The sequence below is a fragment of the Lagopus leucura genome, unplaced genomic scaffold, assembly GCF_019238085.1.
Source record: "Lagopus leucura isolate 7727_CA_CO unplaced genomic scaffold, USGS_WTPT01 Super-Scaffold_100004, whole genome shotgun sequence".
NCBI classification, from domain to species: domain Eukaryota; kingdom Metazoa; phylum Chordata; class Aves; order Galliformes; family Phasianidae; genus Lagopus; species Lagopus leucura.
Genome location: NW_024962264.1, coordinates 14,281,489 through 14,301,614, shown reverse-complemented (window position 1 = coordinate 14,301,614; position 20,126 = coordinate 14,281,489). Strand labels below are relative to the sequence as shown.

The 20,126-nt window shown below is 37.5% G+C and overlaps 1 protein-coding gene across 3 annotated transcripts in view; it reads left to right on the top strand.

Moving 5' to 3' along the window:
• The window catches only part of LARP1B (La ribonucleoprotein 1B), a 36,666-nt gene extending 16,685 nt beyond the window's left edge, over nucleotides 1–19,981 (top strand). For 2 of the 3 annotated variants that reach the window (XM_042872032.1, XM_042872034.1), the window contains 12 exons: nucleotides 2,348–2,492; nucleotides 4,829–5,003; nucleotides 5,789–5,961; nucleotides 6,447–6,818; nucleotides 8,793–8,916; nucleotides 9,737–9,942; nucleotides 10,338–10,444; nucleotides 10,984–11,144; nucleotides 11,593–11,737; nucleotides 13,613–13,722; nucleotides 13,940–14,067; nucleotides 14,913–19,981. In XM_042872032.1, the coding sequence (XP_042727966.1) occupies nucleotides 2,348–2,492; nucleotides 4,829–5,003; nucleotides 5,789–5,961; nucleotides 6,447–6,818; nucleotides 8,793–8,916; nucleotides 9,737–9,942; nucleotides 10,338–10,444; nucleotides 10,984–11,144; nucleotides 11,593–11,737; nucleotides 13,613–13,722; nucleotides 13,940–14,067; nucleotides 14,913–15,128 (2,062 nt within the window). In that variant the 3' untranslated portion in view covers nucleotides 15,129–19,981. The remainder of the gene's footprint in view (nucleotides 1–2,347; nucleotides 2,493–4,828; nucleotides 5,004–5,788; nucleotides 5,962–6,446; nucleotides 6,819–8,792; nucleotides 8,917–9,736; nucleotides 9,943–10,337; nucleotides 10,445–10,983; nucleotides 11,145–11,592; nucleotides 11,738–13,612; nucleotides 13,723–13,939; nucleotides 14,068–14,912) is intronic. The other variant, XM_042872033.1, reaches the window with a different exon arrangement.
• Nucleotides 19,982–20,126: the final 145 nt, after the last annotated feature.

Genomic DNA, 20,126 nt, shown 5'->3' with positions numbered 1-20,126 from the left:
ACCAACTTTATTCATCAGCTACAGTGATGTTCATCAGTGTCATTAACTCATCCATGGAGGTGGTTTGGTCTGCCTTTTGTAATTGAGTTCTAAAATATTAAAGTGATTGTGCCAAAGAAGGAGGCATGTACAAAAGAAAGCTGAACAGAATTGTTGGATGTTGGAGTTCCTTATGGAGTCTGAGATAAATGAGGAGGTGTTAGAGAAGAGAAATTGTTTTCTGTAGTGTATTGATGAATTTTAGAACAGTTAACCTGCATAAATAAGGAAAAATGTTAGATGCTGTGTCCAACTGAGTTGATTTGTAATTACAGTAAGAAGTACACTGCTGTCAAGAAACAGCTTTCTTGCTGTCCCAAGAAACAGCTTGATGTGCAAGAGGAATATTACAAGAATATCATTACCACTTTTAATTATGGGCTGAAATAATCAGCCTGGAATGTTTCAATGCCTTGAAACTCCTCAATGTGCAACATACAGTAGAACTCCAAGTTCTCTTAAAAACAGATAAATAAAAGCTCAGATGTGCATCCAAGTCTATATTGATTCAAGAATAAACAAAAAGATTCTGAGGAAAGTAAGAAAAGTGAAGCTGGAGGGTGTGTGTTTGTGTTTAGATTTGTCCCTCTACTTAAACAACCTTGTGCATTGTCTTTGTTTATCATTAATGTTCTTTCAAATTCCTTTTTCTAGAATGATGGACATCAAATGAGGCAGTTTGAGTCAAGTTCAGTCACTGTCCATTTCTGCTTGTGGAATTTTTAACTAGGTGAATCATTACAAGATTTTTACCTTTACTGTATGACTGTAAAGGTACCATTACGAAAACATTGACATGGCTTTTGTACTTGTCTATCTTATAGACTTTTAGGGGAAAAGAGTTACACTGGTTCAGCACAATAGATAGAATATTCTTGAGAGAAGCCTTTGTGCACAATTGCTTTGCTGATCGACTTAGTCAGATCTAAGTAAAAGCTTAATTCTCTAGGAGCTATGTTCTCTTAGCTGCTTGTTTCAATTTAACGGCAGTGTGTTCATTTGTCATATGTCTTACTGTCCAACTTCGAAGCTTTTGTTTTCATTCTGTCCTGGAGCTGAGTGTTTCATGTAGACAGCTTTTGCTTTAAAAAATTTTTTAGCCACCATAAGTTTTAGAAAGACATGGTGTCAGGCTTCTCTTTGGTTCACTGACGGCATTGCAATCCGCTCCTCTTGGTGACTTGAGCCTTGAGCCAGCTTCAGTGGAGATGTATAGCATTTTATTCATTGTTGGAATCAGACTTTATATTTGCATGTGTGTTTTTTCCTCAGCATTTTAATGCTTTTTTGTTTTATTTTGCACTACCTCTATTTGAGTCACAGAATAAACATTTCACTGCTTATTTTTTCCTGAACCTGATGAGTAGTAGTATTCCTTGGATGTAGTATGCTAAACTATGGAATGATGTGCAAACCCTGTTAGAGGCTTAGATTTTAGTCACAATTTTTTTTCTGTTCTCTCCCATAGGTTGTTTTCTTACTCCCATGCTTTGTATGTGTGATCATAATTTCAATTCTCCGCTTTTTCTCATCACCAAGTATAAAAGATCCTGACATCCTTAAAGTTTCATACGACGACTTCATTGTTTAAGATGTTGTCTTTCTGCAACTTTTTTGTTACTTGTCTCTCTTGTTCTGTAGCATTGTCAGATTCATGAAATGGTCCTTGTCCATCTTCTCCTTATTAACTAAGTATCATTTATTCATTTAGCCTCTACCTTTCTCCATGATCTGTTGTGCTGTTTGGTACAGTTTCATGAAAAATACACGATTACTGGTTTGGTTCTCTCATCTTCCCTCAAGCATGCTTCAAGTAGTGGTTCAGAGTGCGTGTATGTGCCTCAACACTCAGATAGGACACATAAATCTTGTAATGTATCCTTTCCCAGTTTCTGGTACAGTTCAGGATGAGGTTGCACTGCTGAACAGGAAATAAGATGTGAGCAGTAATTGTCCTTCATCTTATATGGAGGCTAAGAGAATGTTGTTTCTATCTGTTCATGTAAGTAATAAGGAGGGATGGGTGAAAGAAAAACAGAATCTTTCCACACACAGCTCATGCAAAGGTTGATGTGTATTCTTGTGTGCAATACTGGATTATAAGTCATTCCTAAGATGATGAGGATGCATGCATGCTGTTCCGAAAGATTTGTTTTTAACAATATAGCTGTTGAAAGAATAATGTTGTTGATTACAAACCGCTCTATTTTTAATGGAAGACTTTACCAAGGAATAATTTGGCTACTGTTTCAGGGTTTACTCTGTTATAATAGGCTCATATATACATCTTTTTTGTTTCTCTGTCCAGTGAGTATTATTTCAGCACAGAAAACTTGGAAAGAGACTTCTTTATGAGGAGAAAGATGGACCAACAAGGATTTCTGCCTATTTCATTGATTGCTAGCTTCCACAGGGTACAAGCTCTGACTACAAATGCTACACTCATTCTGGAGGTAAAATAATTTCAGAAACATATGTGTAGACAGTTTTGGTGCTTTTTTTTTTTTTTTTTTTTAATATGGATTTTTGCACAGTGCCATTGGAACTGAGGGTAGAATGCTGCAGAAAATGTTTTCATCTGCAGTTTGTAAACATTCTGAGAGTGAGGCTACAGAAGGGGGAGATGATGAAGGGCAGCAATTAGATGAAGATATCTCTACATCTGTAGACAAACCAAAGAATTATATCCAAGATATAAAAGACGTAGGGTCAGTAATTTAGTGCATTAGATTAAGCTTACTTTGTTTTTCTTGTCAGACTCCTACTCACTTCTGAACTTTGGGTATCCTGTTTTGAGTCAGAAGTTAAGGGAAATGTGGTCTTTAACACCCTCACAAGGTGTTCTCATGTGCATATAATATAGGAACTCCTTGTTGCATAATACAGCACAGTTCTTGTACATAGCAAAAAATTTAGGGTCATTCCAAGGTCATTCTTTTAAGAAAACAAAAGGAGGAAAATGTAAAGGGGATGTTATCTGATGCTGAGAAGTTGTAATATTGCCAAAACCTAGGAAGCGTATTAAGCCTATTAAAGAATATACTTGCAAGTCTCTCTTTTGTAGAGTCACTCATCTTCTGTTATTTCTTGAGGATTCTATGTTTTGAGAGGTTGAAACATGGCAAATAGGTGTTCTTAATATAGGCAGGTACTTTGAAGAAACTTCTGATGATTCCTTTGCAAGCTAATCATCACGTATTTAGAGTGAGTTGGATAGTTGCAGAAATACCCTGACACGTGTTTTAAAACAAATAAAACCAACTACAGGTTATGAAGGTTCCACATCACAGGCCTCCATGTGAATACTGTCAAGAGAGCCACATCTCTGTGTGCGGAGTGAGAGCGGCAAATATGTTTTGCTTGTTTTGCTCTGTTTCTTTTTTAGAGCAAAAAGAGTTGTAGAGATTATTCGAGTATTCAGTAGTCAAGATTGGGTTTTCACTGAGCTTGCCACTACTGTAATTTAGGGCAACTGTTAGATGGACAAAATCTTCAGGATGTTAGCACAAATTCTATTGTTTGGTCAGTGTCTCTTGCCAAGTTGGACCAGGTATTTCTAATAGTTTACAAGACTTTTAGGGAGAGTGGTTCTTGTGCCTTCAGTCTGAGTGGGAGAACTGGGCTGCTGAATTACTTTTCTACTAAAATAAGAACACTTTGCCTTAAGATTTCTGAAAGGGAACAGATCTTTATGCCCTTCTCTTCCAGGTGAAATTTTTTTTTAGAAGGCTGAAATGAGTATCTGTTTAAATTACGGCATAACACATTTGGCCAAGCTGAAGTGATCTTAACAACGTGTTCCTGAATGATGTTGAATTCTTCTCTGGCAATAATTTTCCTCAGGTCCAGAGATACTTTTCCAGTAGCAGGCTTGCCTTAATTGTAAACACTGCCAGCAAGCAAGGAAGTAGAAATTGTTCTGCAGAATCCACTTGCTGTTTAGCTCCTATTTTATTTTCATTGACTTTCAAAAGATGAATGTCAGCTCTCTACTGATCTTGTCATTCAGAGTATTGCCTATTAATCCTTAAGATGGTGGTTGTCACGCTGCTGCTACAGGGAGATGTTTTTCTGCTGCTAGCACAGAAACCTGTTGCAGTAAATTGCTGATCTGACCAGAAGCATACTTGAGATGTTGTCCTTCTCGTGGCTCTGAGGCTGACTAGTACTTCAGCAGCTTACTGATACGTGAGCCTCATCAGTCTAAAACAGAATTGATGATTGTAGTAGAGGATCTCTAGGACTACAGGTTATTCACTTGCCTGAACTGCAGACCTTTCTGTTTCACAGCTCTCTGTCTATGGTCTCTCCAAATCCTTTAGTGCTAGTTTTCTACTTAGTGTCTGCAGCCAAATGTGAGTAGAGGGTCTAGACAATCTTGAGAGGTCCTTTCCAGTCTTGACCACTCTGATTCTGTACTGTCTGTTAGCTATGCTTAGAATTAAGAAGAAAATGCGTGGGGTTGGAGTTAATTTTGGGGAACTAGAATTGTGGATAGAAGAGCTAGGGAGGAGTTGGTTTGGTGCCCTCTCACAAGGAAGGGGTTGCAGACTGGGGAGAGGGAGGAAGTGATATTTGATGAAATTAAAAAAAGATGATGAATGGTTATCCTTGAAAATGAAAAGATTATTTGCACCAGTAGAAGAAAGAACAGTCATTATGAAGAACGAGTACAAAAAGCTTGAATTCCCTTTTTAAGTACTACAAAAAGAGTTGACTGTCTTCCGTGGGCATAAGAAGGTGCTGGATATGTAATGTTTTCTTAAGCTGCAATGTGCTTGTCCAACAGGCCCTAAAGGACAGTTCAGAAGTTGAAACTGTGGATCAGAGGATAAGAAGAAGGGTTGATCCAGAAAAGTGGCCAATTCCAGGTCCACCTTCCTGTAATCTGTCAACGACTGACTTTTCTCAGCTCATCAATTGTCCAGAATTCATACCAGGCCAAGTCTACGGCTCACATACTGGTAAAGGATTTATTTAATAGAAACTTAATTTTGGGGCTGTCTGTCTAGCTGAGGAAATTTGCCTCTTGATACTGTTTTCATAATAGAAATTGTGCATTTGGTAATGGTTTATTCAGCTGATATTCCTGCCAGCTCTACAGTTGCGGCTGATATGGCTAATATGAAGTAGATAAAAAGATCTTCTGTGTGCTATAGTTGTGACCATTCTCCAGAAGAAGGTGTAATGACCTGGAGTCCTTTTTTATTACCAACAGCAGAAGCAGTAGTACTCTTCAGATAGTCATAAAATCTACTTCATTTTGATACTAGCTGAAAGTTAACTGTATTTTGTGTACGCTAGTTTTGGATGGGTATTTCATTCACACTATTAATATAGAGATTGCTTTGTTTGCAAACAGTGTTTGGCAAGTAAATCTTTTACTAAAATGTTGGCTCAAGGTAAATGGGAAAAATAAAGACTGAGTTAGGCAGCCATCCGGAGAGCTGGTGCCTGGTATAGGGGAAAACGTATCTCTAATAAATGAATTCTTGTTTTCTGAATAACAGAGGATTTCTCTGAGTCTGTTATATACTTTTAACTTAAGTAAGCTGATAAATTAGTATTTTCCTAAAATACTATGAAAATTGGTCTCCTAAACCGAAAACAAATTCTGCTTAATCAATGCTAACTTGAACCACAGAGGTGGCAAGTAGTGGCTGAGGTTAAAGGAAAGTCCCATGTGCAAAAAAAAAAGCAAAAACCAACCAAACAAAAAACAACACAACCTACTGTTTTTCAATGTTAGAGTCTGCACCAAGTTCTCCAGGAATGGGAAGCTTGTTGAGTCTGAAGGAAAACACTGAAACAAATAATTTTCAGACAATATCTAAAGGGTTGTCTACAAGTTTGCCTGATTTGGACTCTGAACCATGGATAGAAGTGAAGAACAGGCATCATGCATCCACTGTCAGAGTAAAGGTAAAATGAGAAAGAACTTTATTTAAATAAGCAAATGCAAAACCTCCCCGCTTTCCAGTTATAGTATGAAACAGTTGTTTTTGTTTTTTTTCCCACACTTCAATACATGTGATACTTGATTATATTAATTATATATATGTGGGGACTGTTCACCGTATCCAGACTTAGAATAACCAAGTGCATTTCAAATCCTGCTCCAGAGCTCACTGTAATGAAATGTAATTTTTTTTTTTCTGCTGATGGACAGTTGTACATGTGCTTTATTGAAAAGCTGTTGTGCTATGAGTATTATTCTAAAATCTCATGATGCTGAATTACTTAGAATAATAATTTACTTTTAAGCTTGATAAATATCTTAAAGTGACTGCATCATTTCTAATTCTGTATGTTCATTACTGAAAGTGTTCGGTCATGCTCTATTTGTCTTTTACTTGGATGATCATTATCTATTTCAAGTATAAAATGCTTCACCTTTTCTTGTTTAGGAATGCGTTCCTATACCTGATCAAGTATCAGGCCAACAACAGCCACCCCCACCTCCAGAGGAACAAGAACAAGAAGAACTTGACTTTTTGTTTGATGAAGAGATGGAACAAATTCAGGGTCATAAGAATAAATTCACTGATTGGTCAGATAGCAGTTCAGATTATGAAATTGATGATCAGGATGTAAACAAGATTTTGATAGTAACACAGACACCACCATATATGAGAAAACATCCTGGTGAAGGTCATGCTGGTAACCATGTATGTCACGGAAAAATAACATCAGAACTTGCTAAAGTTATTAATGATGGCTTATACTATTATGAACAGGATTTGTGGACAGTGCAGAGTGAAAATGACACTACAGTAATGGTAATTAGTTTTTCTTTCTTTTTTTTTTTTTTTAAAGCTTTAAACAGTGCCTGTGTGAACAGGGCCGAAGTTATTTTGGCTGTCTGCTGCACAACTAAACTATTGGCCTTTCAAAATTTGAAGGGAGCTTATGAACAGGAGGGGGAATGACTGTTTACGAGGGTGTTTAGTGATAGAATAAGGGGGAATAATTTTAAACAAAGACAGAGAGGTTTAGGTTAGATATTAGGGGGAATTTTTTCACACAGAGAGTGGTGACGCACTGGAACAGGTTGCCCAGAGAGGCTGTGGATGCCCCATCCCTGGAGGCATTCAAAGCCAGGTGGATGTGGCTCTGGGCAGCCTGGTCTGGTGGTTGGCGGCCCTGCACATAGCAGGGGGTTGAAACTAGATGATCATTGTGGTCCTTTTCAACCCAGGCCATTCTACGATTCTGTGATATGATAGACATTTTTGAAAGAAAGTTGACAGTTGAATTCAGTAGAAATGTAAATTATGTGTATTTTCATGATGATGTAGACAGTTGAAAGCAAAATTTTCTCTTGTCAGAGATTTGACCAAAATTACAGAATGGATATTTGTAGAACAATTTTTAATGTTTTGGAGATGGTTCAACTTTTCCAGTGTTTTCTTGTTTTATACGTAGCCTGTTTCATAAAAAGCACTTTCAAAACCCTAGTATAGAGGCAGTATAAGGACATATTTTTGATGTAAGATAGAGAGGAGGACATTATAGTCATTTTTAAGTAGTTTATTTAGAGGTTGCAGCTTGTAAGAATGTGCAGCTGTGTGAGCAAATTGTACTTGGGTTTGCACACCTTGTTTTATTATAGCAACCCTTTTATTTCCTAGCTTGTATTTGAGGCCCCTGTCATTTAAGCTTTCAAAACTTCAGAAGGAGCTTGTTAGTTTTGTGTTTTTCTTCTACTGATTTATTTTCATACAGTAAATAGATATAAAATTACAGATGTGTAATCTGTAAACTCCAGCACTTCATAGGCTGAGGTCAACTGGGAACACCACTGTCCTATCACTTACTGATTTTGGTTTATTAAGAATCCACTTTTTGTGAAAGCGAGCCCAGTGAGTGGCTTATCTGTAGGCAGTGCTGCTGTATCAATAGCAGATACGGTTCACATAGGAATAAAGTTACCCAAAGACTAAAATGATGAGATAAAGGAGCTTTACCTGTTGGTAAGGACAAATGTCTGTTATATGGGAAGGAGGAAAAGGGTGAAAATAACTTAAGGGAATGAAGCATGTGGGTACAAAAGGGAGTTGACAGAGTTAGCAATGAATGTAGAGAATAAAAGCAGGAAATTAAGGTGGGATTCAGAATATGGAATCTTTATTATGAAGAAAATGGTCCAAGAAAATCAACAGATTGGAACAAGACAGTCAGAAATGGCACACAGGAAGAGAAAATATTTTCTTGTTGTGGTGTTCTTGGCTATAACCTAAATGAGGTTTTTTTTTTTCTTATATTCCATGCATGCATGCCACACTACCTTCAGTTGAGCAGGAGCATGAGTGCTTTGAGGTGCTACTGTTTCATTTACAACACTGGCATTTCTTCATATGTAGCCTGAGGAAGGGAGCAGGTCATCTCCTGCCATTCTAAGTTGCTTTTCTTGTCAGACTTGAGGCAGAAGGCAGACTGCTTTGGTTTTGGCAAGAGATGGGTTCTCAGTCATTTCTGTTTCTTACCCTGTTAAAAAATCTTGAGCATGGCCCCATTGGCCTCTGTGTGCCCATGTGGTGGCCTAACTGTTTCTTGCAGAAAGCTCAGTGTCAGTTGTGTTGTTCATGTCAGCTAGGAACTCCCATTTACATTTAACCAGATCTGTACTGGCTTGTCTGAGTTTAGTTGTATGTGAATTCTAGGTTGCTGATTTTCTCTTAGGATATTCAGCCTTTCCTCAAGATGATGGCCATTGTGTTTTGTGTTTTCACTTTTTGTTTTCTCTAATTCAGCAAGAGGTTGAGAACTTCAGGAAGCTAAATCTCGTTTGTAAGGAAGAATTTGATAATCTTACACCAGAACTGATTGCTGATCGTTCCCAAGAATTTCGTCTGGGTTCTTCAGAGTTACAGATAGGTAAGCAATGAAACACAGGTATTTCTATTTTAGAATCTCTATAACAAAGCACATATTTTAACTTTTTCTGCTTGTATAATGTTTTATATTTTGTTCAGTCGGCAGTCTGAGAGAATTTTTCTTTGCAAATTTTCCAGTTGTCAGTTCTTGATCAGTATTGGAAGTCTCCGTTGTGTTAGAAGAAGCTGATACTGGTAGTACTTCTCAGAACAGGCACGATTATCTATAGGTAGCATTCTGTTCTGTTATGCAAAAAGCACCTAGCTGTGCTGTATGGTAACTTGCCATGTGCACTGTGTTACAAAATAACTATGGAGGTGAAACATGTTCTAGATTGGTATTATTCTGGGAAATGAAAATAGAAGGAAGTGGGAAGAATTTTCTACTCATATCACAACTTCACCAAGAAGTCACAATGTCCAAACATTACATTTTAGGGTAATTCTTATCTTATTAACATTTACTGGGGTACATGCTACTATCTTCAAAGTTGTTGAAGAAAAGCACCTAACCAAAAAACAAGAATGTGTTTACACTTGTTTACTTTGCCATTGTAAATACAGAAAAACAAGCAGAAAAGAGAGGATATAGGTTTTATAGAAAGTCGTGTTTGAAATGTTTATTTCATCGCTTTGAGCAGTCAGTCAGTACTGCTTCTGCACCAAGTGCTTTTTGTTATTTCAGTTATCCTTTTGGGGATGATGTAGTTCACTTGAAGTGAATCATGCCTTTAAGATATTTGGTATTTAGAGGAGCTTAAGATTTCAAAGCTCAATTTTCTTTTGAAAATAAAGTATTTCTTTCCTTTTTGCTGATTTAGGAGAGGAACCAGTTTGTAATTTGTTCAGTACTGAAGCACTTCCAGCAGCAACAGTGGCTCGGTCACTGCCAACTGTAGTTCCGGAATCTCCCCGAGTTCACCCCGGTTTCACCCCACGAACACCTCGCACCCCGAGGCTACAGGATCCCAACAAAACACCCAGGTTCTACCCCGTTGTTAAAGAAGCACAATCCATTGATGTGAAGGTAAATGGAAAGGCTTAATATCTTTTAAAATCTATGGAAAGCCTATAAAATTCATGTGTGTAATGTAATTTATAAGAATGTCAAGGCAAAAATGAAACAATCGTACTTGATAATTGTTTTTCTTCAAAAATGTCATATTCATCCTTTTTTATTTCTACAGAGTGGTTCCTGATTTTTCTCTGTAACATTTCTTTAAAGTCCATGATGAAGAAGCGTAACATCTAAAGTTTTTAAACTTGTTACATAAGGATAAGCTTAATAAGGTTATGAAGCTGGAGCATCTCGTGACTTTATATTTGGTTAGATATAACATAAAATGGGCAGCATGCTGTTTTGGGAGGATAAAAGTGAGTGAAATCAAATTGTGAAAATAAATGCTTCATTTACTTCCTTAGGCTCCAAGAAAAAGAAAAACACGGCACAGTACAAATCCTCCCTTAGAATGCCATGTCGGTTGGGTGATGGATTCCAGAGACCACAGGCCAAGAACTTCCTCTGTGAGGTAAGGGTTGGTTGGTTGGTTTTTAAAATTTCTTTTTGTAGCGTCGTTTGTTCTCACCACCGGTGCAGAAATAGGCTGCGATTAATTGAGAATTTCTGCATGCAGTGGAAGCAAAAGGGAGTGATGGAATAAAGGTAAATGGGGACTAGAGACAAACCTAGAATTTAGAAGTAGGACCATGTAGACGTGAGCTAATTAGCCTAGTCTCATTCTGTTCTTTGCTGATCCATGATACGATCTCGTTAATGTTACCTGAAGTACTGATGCTCATTGATGGTCATTGACTCTGTTTGCCTTTAAGCAGTCATTTAAAATCAAGTATTATATTAATCTTTGTTAGCAGCATCAAAAACTTTTCAAAGATAATAGCACAGAAGTAGATGTGCACCCAAAAATAGGGATGACTGGGAATCCAAGTACACATCACAGTGCATGTCGAGTGATCATACTGTACTGACAGTGCTTGTATACAGCTGAAATGTTGAAAGCTGATTCTGTGGAAAAGCACTGTCTGTAGAACAGAAATGTTTCTTTTGCAGCAGTTCCAATGCTTCACTTTCAGAAGGAGCTCCACTTGCAGGAGGTTATGGTTGTACTCCAAATTCTCTTCCAAAATTTCAGCATCCTTCTCATGAACTGTTAAAGGAAAATGGCTTCACACAACAGGTGTACCATAAGTACCATCGAAGGTGTCTGACGGGTAAGCCAATTAATGTACTTCCTCACTTTTTAGCAAGAAATAACCAGTTGTCACTCGATAGCAGTTTTCTTCGTGTTGTTCTTGATCCCTCATTTTTTGGGGGGAAAAATGGTGCTTTTATTTTATGATACTTTCTTTCTATTTAACTTCTAATTCCCTGACAAAAAAAAAAAAAACAACAACAAAAAAAAAACAACCTTAAAATCCTTGACGTTTTCCAGCAACTTTTTCTGTATTAATATTCATTGCTAAAAGAAATACTGAGTCCTTGAGAGATGATAATTAGTTGACTGTGAGACTTAATAAACAATGTTAATGAAAATATCTTTTGAAAGTTCAGAATTAAAATTCTTGAAGATCTTATGTCAGTGTTACTAATGAAAAAGCACTTGAAAATAGTCTGTTGAAGATATAAGAATTTGGGCCTGTGTGTTTGTTTCCTTTTCAGAGAGGAAACGGTTGGGAATTGGCCAGTCCCAGGAAATGAACACGCTTTTTCGTTTCTGGTCCTTTTTCCTGAGAGATCACTTCAACAGGAAAATGTATGAAGAATTCAGACAGCTTGCTCTGGACGATGCAAAAGAACACTACAGGTATGAGGTTTTTTCTTGAAACTGAAATTTAAAATTTTTTTTTTAAAAAGCTTGAGGTCTTTACCAGTCATTTTAATTACAGTGGGTTTTTTTTCATATATCTTTTTTTTTTTACATGTACTTTTTTTACGTACATCTTAAGAGAACATTTCTATTGTTAGATTTGTCTCTTTGTAAATCTTTAAAACAGCAGTCTGTGCAAGTTGTTTTAACACCAAATATGTGTTTGTATGACTTTGTGCTTTGTACATAAGTAGCTAAGTGTATGGTATTGCCTGACCTGTAGCTGGTCCTGAATTCTCCAAAATCATGGAGCTTGTTGACTCTGACAAGTCAGCTCTACTCTTAAGAAAGTTTCTGTGATTTTTCTCATCCATTCTTGACCTCAAATTTCTTGTCTTCCTACAATAGCAGAAAAAATTACCACTGCCACATTAGCTCTTCAGTATTCCCTCTCTTCTTCCCACACACTTCTTCTCTTTTGCGCACCAGCTTCTATTTCTCTTAATCAAAGACACAGGGTAGCCCAGTGTATTGAATGCTAAGTGAGGAAGTTTATAAAAATTATGACGTTTGGATACGTTGTCTCTCTAGAGTGTAAGGTCCGTGGGATGCAAAGGTGGTTTTAATCATCATTTTATACCTGTTGAGAGCTTTCTTTATGCTTTTGTGATTATCCAAGTATGTATTTTCCAAGAGAAACTTCAGAAGGCTCTTAAGGGATAGCACATAAATGCTTGACAGAAGGAGGTCCCATTTCTGCTGTCCTTATGTCTGCCAAATGTAACATGTCGTGACATCAGAAAGAGAAACTGATCCAGATCCTTCCTGGAAAAATAACTTTTGTATATTTATCTTTAAAAAATACTTCAGGCAAGTGCTACTGGCATTAATATTTCCCTTGTTAAGTGTTCCTTAAAGTTGTACTGATTACTTACATGCAACTTGACTTTAGGAGCTCTCACCATTGCTTAATTTCATATATTCATAGCGATACTGTAGTCATCTGATGAATGACCTCAGCACTCAGATAAAAGATGTGTGTCTGCATGGTAAGAGTTCAGTGTTATACAGGAACACAATGACTGGTTTGGTAGTGGGAGATGGATTAAAACATCCTTTGGCCTCAGTTCACTTACCTAGAAAAGCGAGCAATTTATTTTGACCTCCACTTGGCTGCCCAAGGCAGACTTGACACACGCATGCTAAGAATTCAGGTGGGTCCACAAAGCATTAAACTTGGAAGGTAACCAGTAATAACTGTAGTAACTTCTAGCAGTAGGGCTCTTTTTTTGTGACTTTCCCACTTTCTCAGCTAGTATGGATTGGGAAAAAGTTGAGTGTGACAACAAGTTTAATGCTTCCAACTAAGGTAAAATGAAGGTAGATACCTTACCTCAGCTCAGAGTAGATGATTGAGAAGCTTATGATTGAGTGGAAGAAGGGAGTGGCAGGTAGACTGGTGTCAGTTATTTATTCCCTCTAATAGGAAACAGGAGGGGTATGGAAGGAAACCAGAGTCCAAAAACATTGGAGGCCGTTATTCATGAAGTGTGTGAGCTGTGGGTCTCTTGACATCTTGAAAATGTAGAAGCATTCATTTTGAAATTGCAGGCGTGCATAGAGTCTGTAGTTCAGAAATTGAAGCTGTGTGACAAAACTGATATTCCTAAGTTAGTTTTGCCTATTTGTGAAGGTGTTTCAGAAAACAGAACTGTTTAATAAAAACTGAATGTAAAAGGAAGCATTTTTTGTGGAAAGGGAAAAATGAGACTATGCTATTTACATAAATGCAAGGAGAGACTGAAAACTTGCATGCTTTTGAGCAATTAGAGTGTAGTCCTAAGATTCCCATACCTGTTTTTTCTCTTCTAGGTACGGGTTGGAATGCTTGTTTCGATTTTACAGCTATGGCCTAGAAAAGAAATTCAGGCGAGACATATTCAAGGACTTCCAAGAAGAAACAAAGAGGGACTATGAAGCTGGTAATTATCATAGGCCAGCCACTGCTTACAGCAGGGTGACTTCAGCTGGGAGATAATCCCCTTTCCTTGGCACTCACTTGTTTAGTAAGCTCAGTTTTAGTGTAGTTTTTAAGAGCACCTTTAGTTTATCTTTCATTTATAGATACTGGTGAACAATTAGGTTTTTAGTTAAGTCTAGCCTTTGTAAATGGGTAAAATTATCTTCTTTTGTTATTAGGTCAGCTTTATGGACTGGAAAAGTTTTGGGCTTACCTAAAATATTCTCAGCACAAGACACCAGCCATTGACCCCAAGCTGCAAGAATACCTCAGTAAATTTAGGAGACTGGAGGACTTCAGAGTGGATGTAAGTTTCTACACCTATTTTAAGTAATTTGGCAAATCCGTTACTTCAAGTTAAACGGTTTCAAAACAGTACTTCAGTTCATGAAAAGGTAAATTTACAAATCCCATCAAGTCACTACAAGGCCTGATTAGAAAAAGTTAAATGGAAATGAAAAATGTGTTGTTCTGTTTCAGGTGTTATTTTTCAAAGCTGAAATATGGTTAGAATATGAAAAGTGCTGAATTTCTCTTTTTATTGTATAATGTGAATAGCAAAAATACATAAAAGGACATTTTACTGTCTAATAAAATGAAGTGCTGAGGAAGAACTTTGAAGGTTTTTTCAACTCAGTGCATAGTTTATTTGTCATCTGTTAAGACTGTCTACTTCTATGCTCTTCAGGAATTTGGCAAATTAATTAACACCTAGCAGTTCTTCAATGAATTGTGACAGGCATTGTCCTTTGCATGCCAAATTCAGCATTACCTTCTTATTGACAGCTGATTTCTTGAGCTGCATGATTCCAGACTGCAGTACTGCTGTGTTTGTTGTAACAGGGTTGTGATGTACTGCTCCAGTGCTGTCATCCTCTTCACCCCTCCTTTCTGGGAATTGTGGCAAATACTGGCTATTATGTAGTGCTCCAAGGTGTTGAAGTCCTAAACTTGTCATGTTTTACACTCATAGCTTAATGGCCAGGAAGGTTTAAGAGTATCAGTGGTGAGTTGTGAATAACTATTAGTATTACTGTGCCTAACTAAAGGCTCAATTAAAGAATGCTCCTTTCTGCTCCCTTACGCATAGGAAAGGGCAGATACCTGGCCTCACAGAACAACTCTTAACAAGGTACTGATGTTAATTTTCAGCCTCCGTTTAGTGAAGAATGTGGCAGGAGGCAGTTTGCTGCAGCAGGTGAGGATTCGGGTCATCGCAGACATCTGGCTCGTTCCTGTAGAACATTTCCTGTGGCTCAGCCTGCGGTGCTGGAGCACGTTACCAGTGGGAACACTGTGCAAGCACCCAGAGCAGGCCATCCTACTGCTGCCACGAAATCAATAGAAAGTGATGTACCGGAAAAATAGACTAAGCCTCGCAACCCTTGAGAATCAGCTTTTTCATCGCTCTTTTTAGTTGGAGATCTCCAAGGTGAGCCCATCTAGTACATGATTAAAAGTGTATGGGAAGACAAAGGACTGCATTCTTTTTCGTGGGATTAAGTTCCAAAACACCCTAGGAGAGTTGTTCTTGGTTTTGGGATCATCAGAAAGGTCCTAGGGAAGATTGATTGGCTTCAGTATTGCTTTCCCCAAGCTTTTGTTTACAAAAACTGCATTCCTTGCATATGCATAAAAATACTTTGGGGATGCCTTACATTTCAGCTCATGTTCCTTAAAAAAAAAAAAAAAAAAAAAAAGTATGGTATATCCATCTTACTGACTGCGCTTTCTTTGTCCCTTTGTTTGTATTTTACCAAAGCAAAAAAATTACAGTATTCATATAATTTTAAATGTAAAGAAAGATCTATGTGATTGGTTTGCTTTTGAATCTGTAACTATAAAGGTATGCTTTGTGTGAAAGTGCACTCAAGAATGTGCAGCTATATATGATACAGCACTGCTGGACTCTATTTAAAGACATAGTTTCTATTTTTTTCGGGGTCTCCATAGTTAGTATTAAGTATGGAGTTGAGTGGACATAACTGGGATAGCTTTGCAGATACTTCTTTCAATACTGATTCTTAAAAAGCCACAGTAAAATACAGGGAAAAATGGATCTGTTGATTCAGCGTCTTAAATTGACACCTAGCATCTGCAGTTGGTGCTGGTCATTCAAGTAGCTTCAGCTGAATTCTCATATGATGATCACAGAATCACACTAAAGCACTCTAACATGAGAGGCATCCTTTTTTTTTTTTTTTTAAGATTTTTTTTCCTCTGTATTTCAAGGAATAAAAATTAGTTTGGAAGGAAACAAAGTATTCCTTGTAAACTTTTTTTTTTTTTTTTCTTAATTTTACAATATTTGAATGAAGGTCTGCTTAAATTGTGCTCACTAAGGTAAGATAATTTCACACAGGTCTAAGCACAATTTCACTGAACGTAAGTTATTGAAATATATGTTCATTTCTGTAGCTAAAATATGTTTATATCATGCAATTTCTTTTACTTTCATTACTTTCGTTTAAAAAACACTGCACAAACTGAGTGGGTCACTTACTTCTTCCAAGGGAAAATGAGAAGAATTTCAGCTTTCTAACCAGTTAGCTACAGAAGAGCCCTCTGTTGAGAAATACATCTAGCACAAATGCCTTAACCCATGAAGTTGTCCAAACAGAATGACCATCCAAAGTCAGAGTGTCAAACTGCTGTCAGCTCTTAGAAATTGTCATAGTAAGTCTATTATTATTTTTTCATTGTCTTGTGAAACTCAATGAATTATGCATTGTAAATGAGTACATGAGCAGTGGCCTTCCCAGCAGCTAAAAGAGTTACAGTACAAAATAGAACAGGCCCCCTGTAAAAGGCTCTAAGTGAAAATTAACAACTAATTTAAGCAGCATCCTTTCCATAAGCTGAAGTGACACATCTCAACCCTGTGTTTGATCCATGACTCTTGCTATTCAGGAAAATGATGCAAATGTAAATTTGAATTGAATTTGTATATACAAGTAAAAGATTAAAAATATTTCACTTTTTTTTTCATTGGAAAATGTGCAGACTAAGCTTATGGTGTGTAATTTTGTGATATCTTGCCAAATTTTATAAAAACAACCCAGAAAACCCTCCAATAATGTTGTATTACAAGCTTTGTTGTTACTGTTCCAAAAGCATGAAGAAAACACTTGCATGGAGTCTAAGGCTGTAGGTTTGCCTCTGCTGGTTCTTAAAATGCAAGCCAGCTTTTTTTCAAGTTTTGTGATGACTTCTCACATGCCCGAGTGCTTTTTTCGAAGAAAAAATGACAGGTGAGTAGAAAATATGGCTGAAGCTAAGGGGAGGGAATACTTTACCTCTTACAGCTTTGTTTATAGTGTGGCCCTTTATTTTGGCAGATGCAGGGGACACAGGTCTGGCTTATAGCTTTGCCTTCCTTCAGGAACGCCCCCTTTGTTGTCCAAGAGACTCAGACCTTCCTTCCCTCCTTGGTTCCCTGTCAGAGTGGTAGAAAGAATGACAGCTCCACTGCTGTGCTGTTCACATGCTGAGATGAGAACACAAAGATCAAAGGTTAGAACAAAGCCCCAGGACTACTGGTTAAGCAGTTTGTTCCTCTGTAGGGTTCAAAGTTGTTAATTACCTTTCTGTAACCGGCATTCCTGTTGTGGAGCCATATATTTATCTTTGAGCAGGCATGTATATGTACAGCATCCTTTCTGCTGCCTTCTACATCCATTTAAGGTAACCTTCAATTCATTCATCTTAAGACTGTATCCTAACAGGTTTTTACTAAGTACTTATCAAGTTTTTGACTTTTCACATGTCTAAAAGCTCTTGTGTGCTTAATGATAGAATGCCTTCTTCTAGAGACGTTTCTCAGCAAATACTTCAAAACTATACTATGCTAAAAGCTCATTCATTAAGGTTTTCCTTCGGTCTTGCTCAGAAGGCTTTGTAGGGAAAGAAAGAAAACTGTTGTTCCTTATGGAGAGCAGATATTTTCCAACAATGAGAAGCAGTAGCCTGTCTGCATGACAGACTCTTCTGGAGTTTAGCAGGGATTTGGGTGTCTGTGGGATAAATGAGCAGAAAGCAGCTCGTACTCACAGCAGCCTGTGCTCTGTGTGCACTGGAATCAGGCATCCTGTGCTGAGGTGAAAAACCACCCTTTTGCAACTCCAGACTGAGGAAGAGACTTAACTGTTGGCTGATGTTCTTTTGCTGAGAAATCTCAATGCTACGCTGGGCTATGCCTGTAATCTTAAAGCTTTCCTCTCTGCTTTCCTTATCCTAGAGTTTTGGAGGGGAAAAAGGCAGTGCCCTTTGCTTCAACTTCTGCAAACTCCACTAGAAATGCAGCAAACAAACCCCCAAAATCTAACCTAGTCATGGGATTTATGTAGAAAATCAGCTTTTAACTTGTCTGAGGTGGCATTATTATGTGCCCAGATGACATGAGACTTCAGCTACAATGCCACTATGATAGAAAATTCTGAAGAAATTTAAGCATCTAGTTTAGCTGTTTTAAGGCAACGCTTTGGATTAATACCTTCAAAGCTCATCAGTCGTGGTTTCTTTCCAGTAAAAAGTGATGCCTTCAACTACATAAAATGAAATGACAGCCTTCACGCTCCCATAAAATCAGGGCCCAAGTCAGGCAGCAGAAATGTGTTTTTACTCCAGGATGCTCATGGACAATGACAAATCCAGACCTGCCTCCACAACTTCTCACATCCAGAGAGTTTTATTCTTAGGTGTTTACATAGTATGCTTGTAGGCTTTACCCAGTTACCTAGAAATTGTGACAGCTCAGTAAAGTATCATCGTCACAGAAAACAGTTTGTAACCAGAATGGGGATAATTAGGTTTTTTTTTTTCATTAATTTTGTAAGAAGGCTGTTCTGCCAGACTGGAACTGTGAAACACAGCAAAGTTGCAAACTTCTGGTACAGCAAAGTGCATAGAAACGCAGGCAACTCCACAGAGGGGAATGCTCCTGGGTTGGGTGCACTGGGTGTATTTTTCTCATTAAAAATACTTCACCTACATTTGAACTAACCTGGGTGGATATACCTGTTCATATTGAATTAAGTTTTCTATATTTAAGCCCTCAAGGCCAAAATGATATGATTACTAGGACTAAATTGCCAAACTGACAACTGCAAATGCATCGTTCCATCCATGGCTGAGAAAGCAATCACTGGTTGAGCTTTTTTTCCCCCCACAACCTATTCTTTAAACCATAACATGGAAATTGGAGGGAGCTAAGACTGCAAGAAGCAAACTAAGGACTTCATCACAAACATACTCTATGCTTAGTAAGGCAATTTCTAGAACACTTTGTTTCTGTATTAGACAGTCAGTTATGCTTCATGAAAAACTACACAGCTTTGATCCTAAAACACCAGCAAAAAAATCAACATCCATGAAGCAGGAATAAAACACAGGAAGAAAATTATTGTTCGAAAAGTAGAACTTCGAATATATTTTGTTCTATTACACACAGCAATGCATGTTTCAGGGTAGGGGGAAAGCTACCAGGTCCAGTTTAACTATTTCTTGACCTTTTCACCAAAGAGGCTGAAGCTGATCTGATTTCACAGGGAAAGAAAAAAAGCAAAAACAAGAGCAGAAAAATAGCTTACATTGTGATGGTTTATGACAGCTATTTAAAGTGTAGCAAAACAAGAAGCAATTTAAGAGAGCACCAAACTGCAAATCTTAACCAAGAAACAGCAGATCTGTGTCAATAAAAAGATAAGAACATGTACAAGCATGCAGAAGGTCAGTTCCATAATCTCCAGTGAAAATTTGCCATGTTCAAGATTAAGTAAAAATGTTTGTTTAAAAAAAAAAAATAAAAAAAAATCAAGATTTAAAAATACATTTCCTACCATCAAAACAAAAACTTGGGAAGTGGTGTACAAATAGGCCAGAAACATTTTAACAAATGACTGCTTCTAACCCAGAGTAACACTAACTCTAGCCCAAGAAAAGAAGTGATGGCAAACCGGAAATGTATTTTGCTTCTACTGAAGATGAGACCAGCCCCTTACGTTGCCGAAACAAAAATTCTGTCAATATCAACCCGTCATTTTTATTAGTTTAACAGTGAATTTTTACCAAGTGACTGCTACAACTACTACAAGGATGAGTGTCTCCAAAAAAGTTATGATACTGATTTCACTGAAGCTTCCAAGGATGTGATGTTCTGAACTCTGAGTGCCTACTGTATGCATTGACTTCCTGTTAAAATGAAGAATATGGTGTGTTCTAAAGCACTGTTTAAGTTGTCATCCTCTTATCACTAGTGACTTTTATGGCAAAATAAATAAGCCAAAGTCAGATCCACTCTGCATCAAAATACAGGGTTTTATCTATGCAACATGGTACTGCCAAAATAGATTTTGTGTTGCAGTCTTC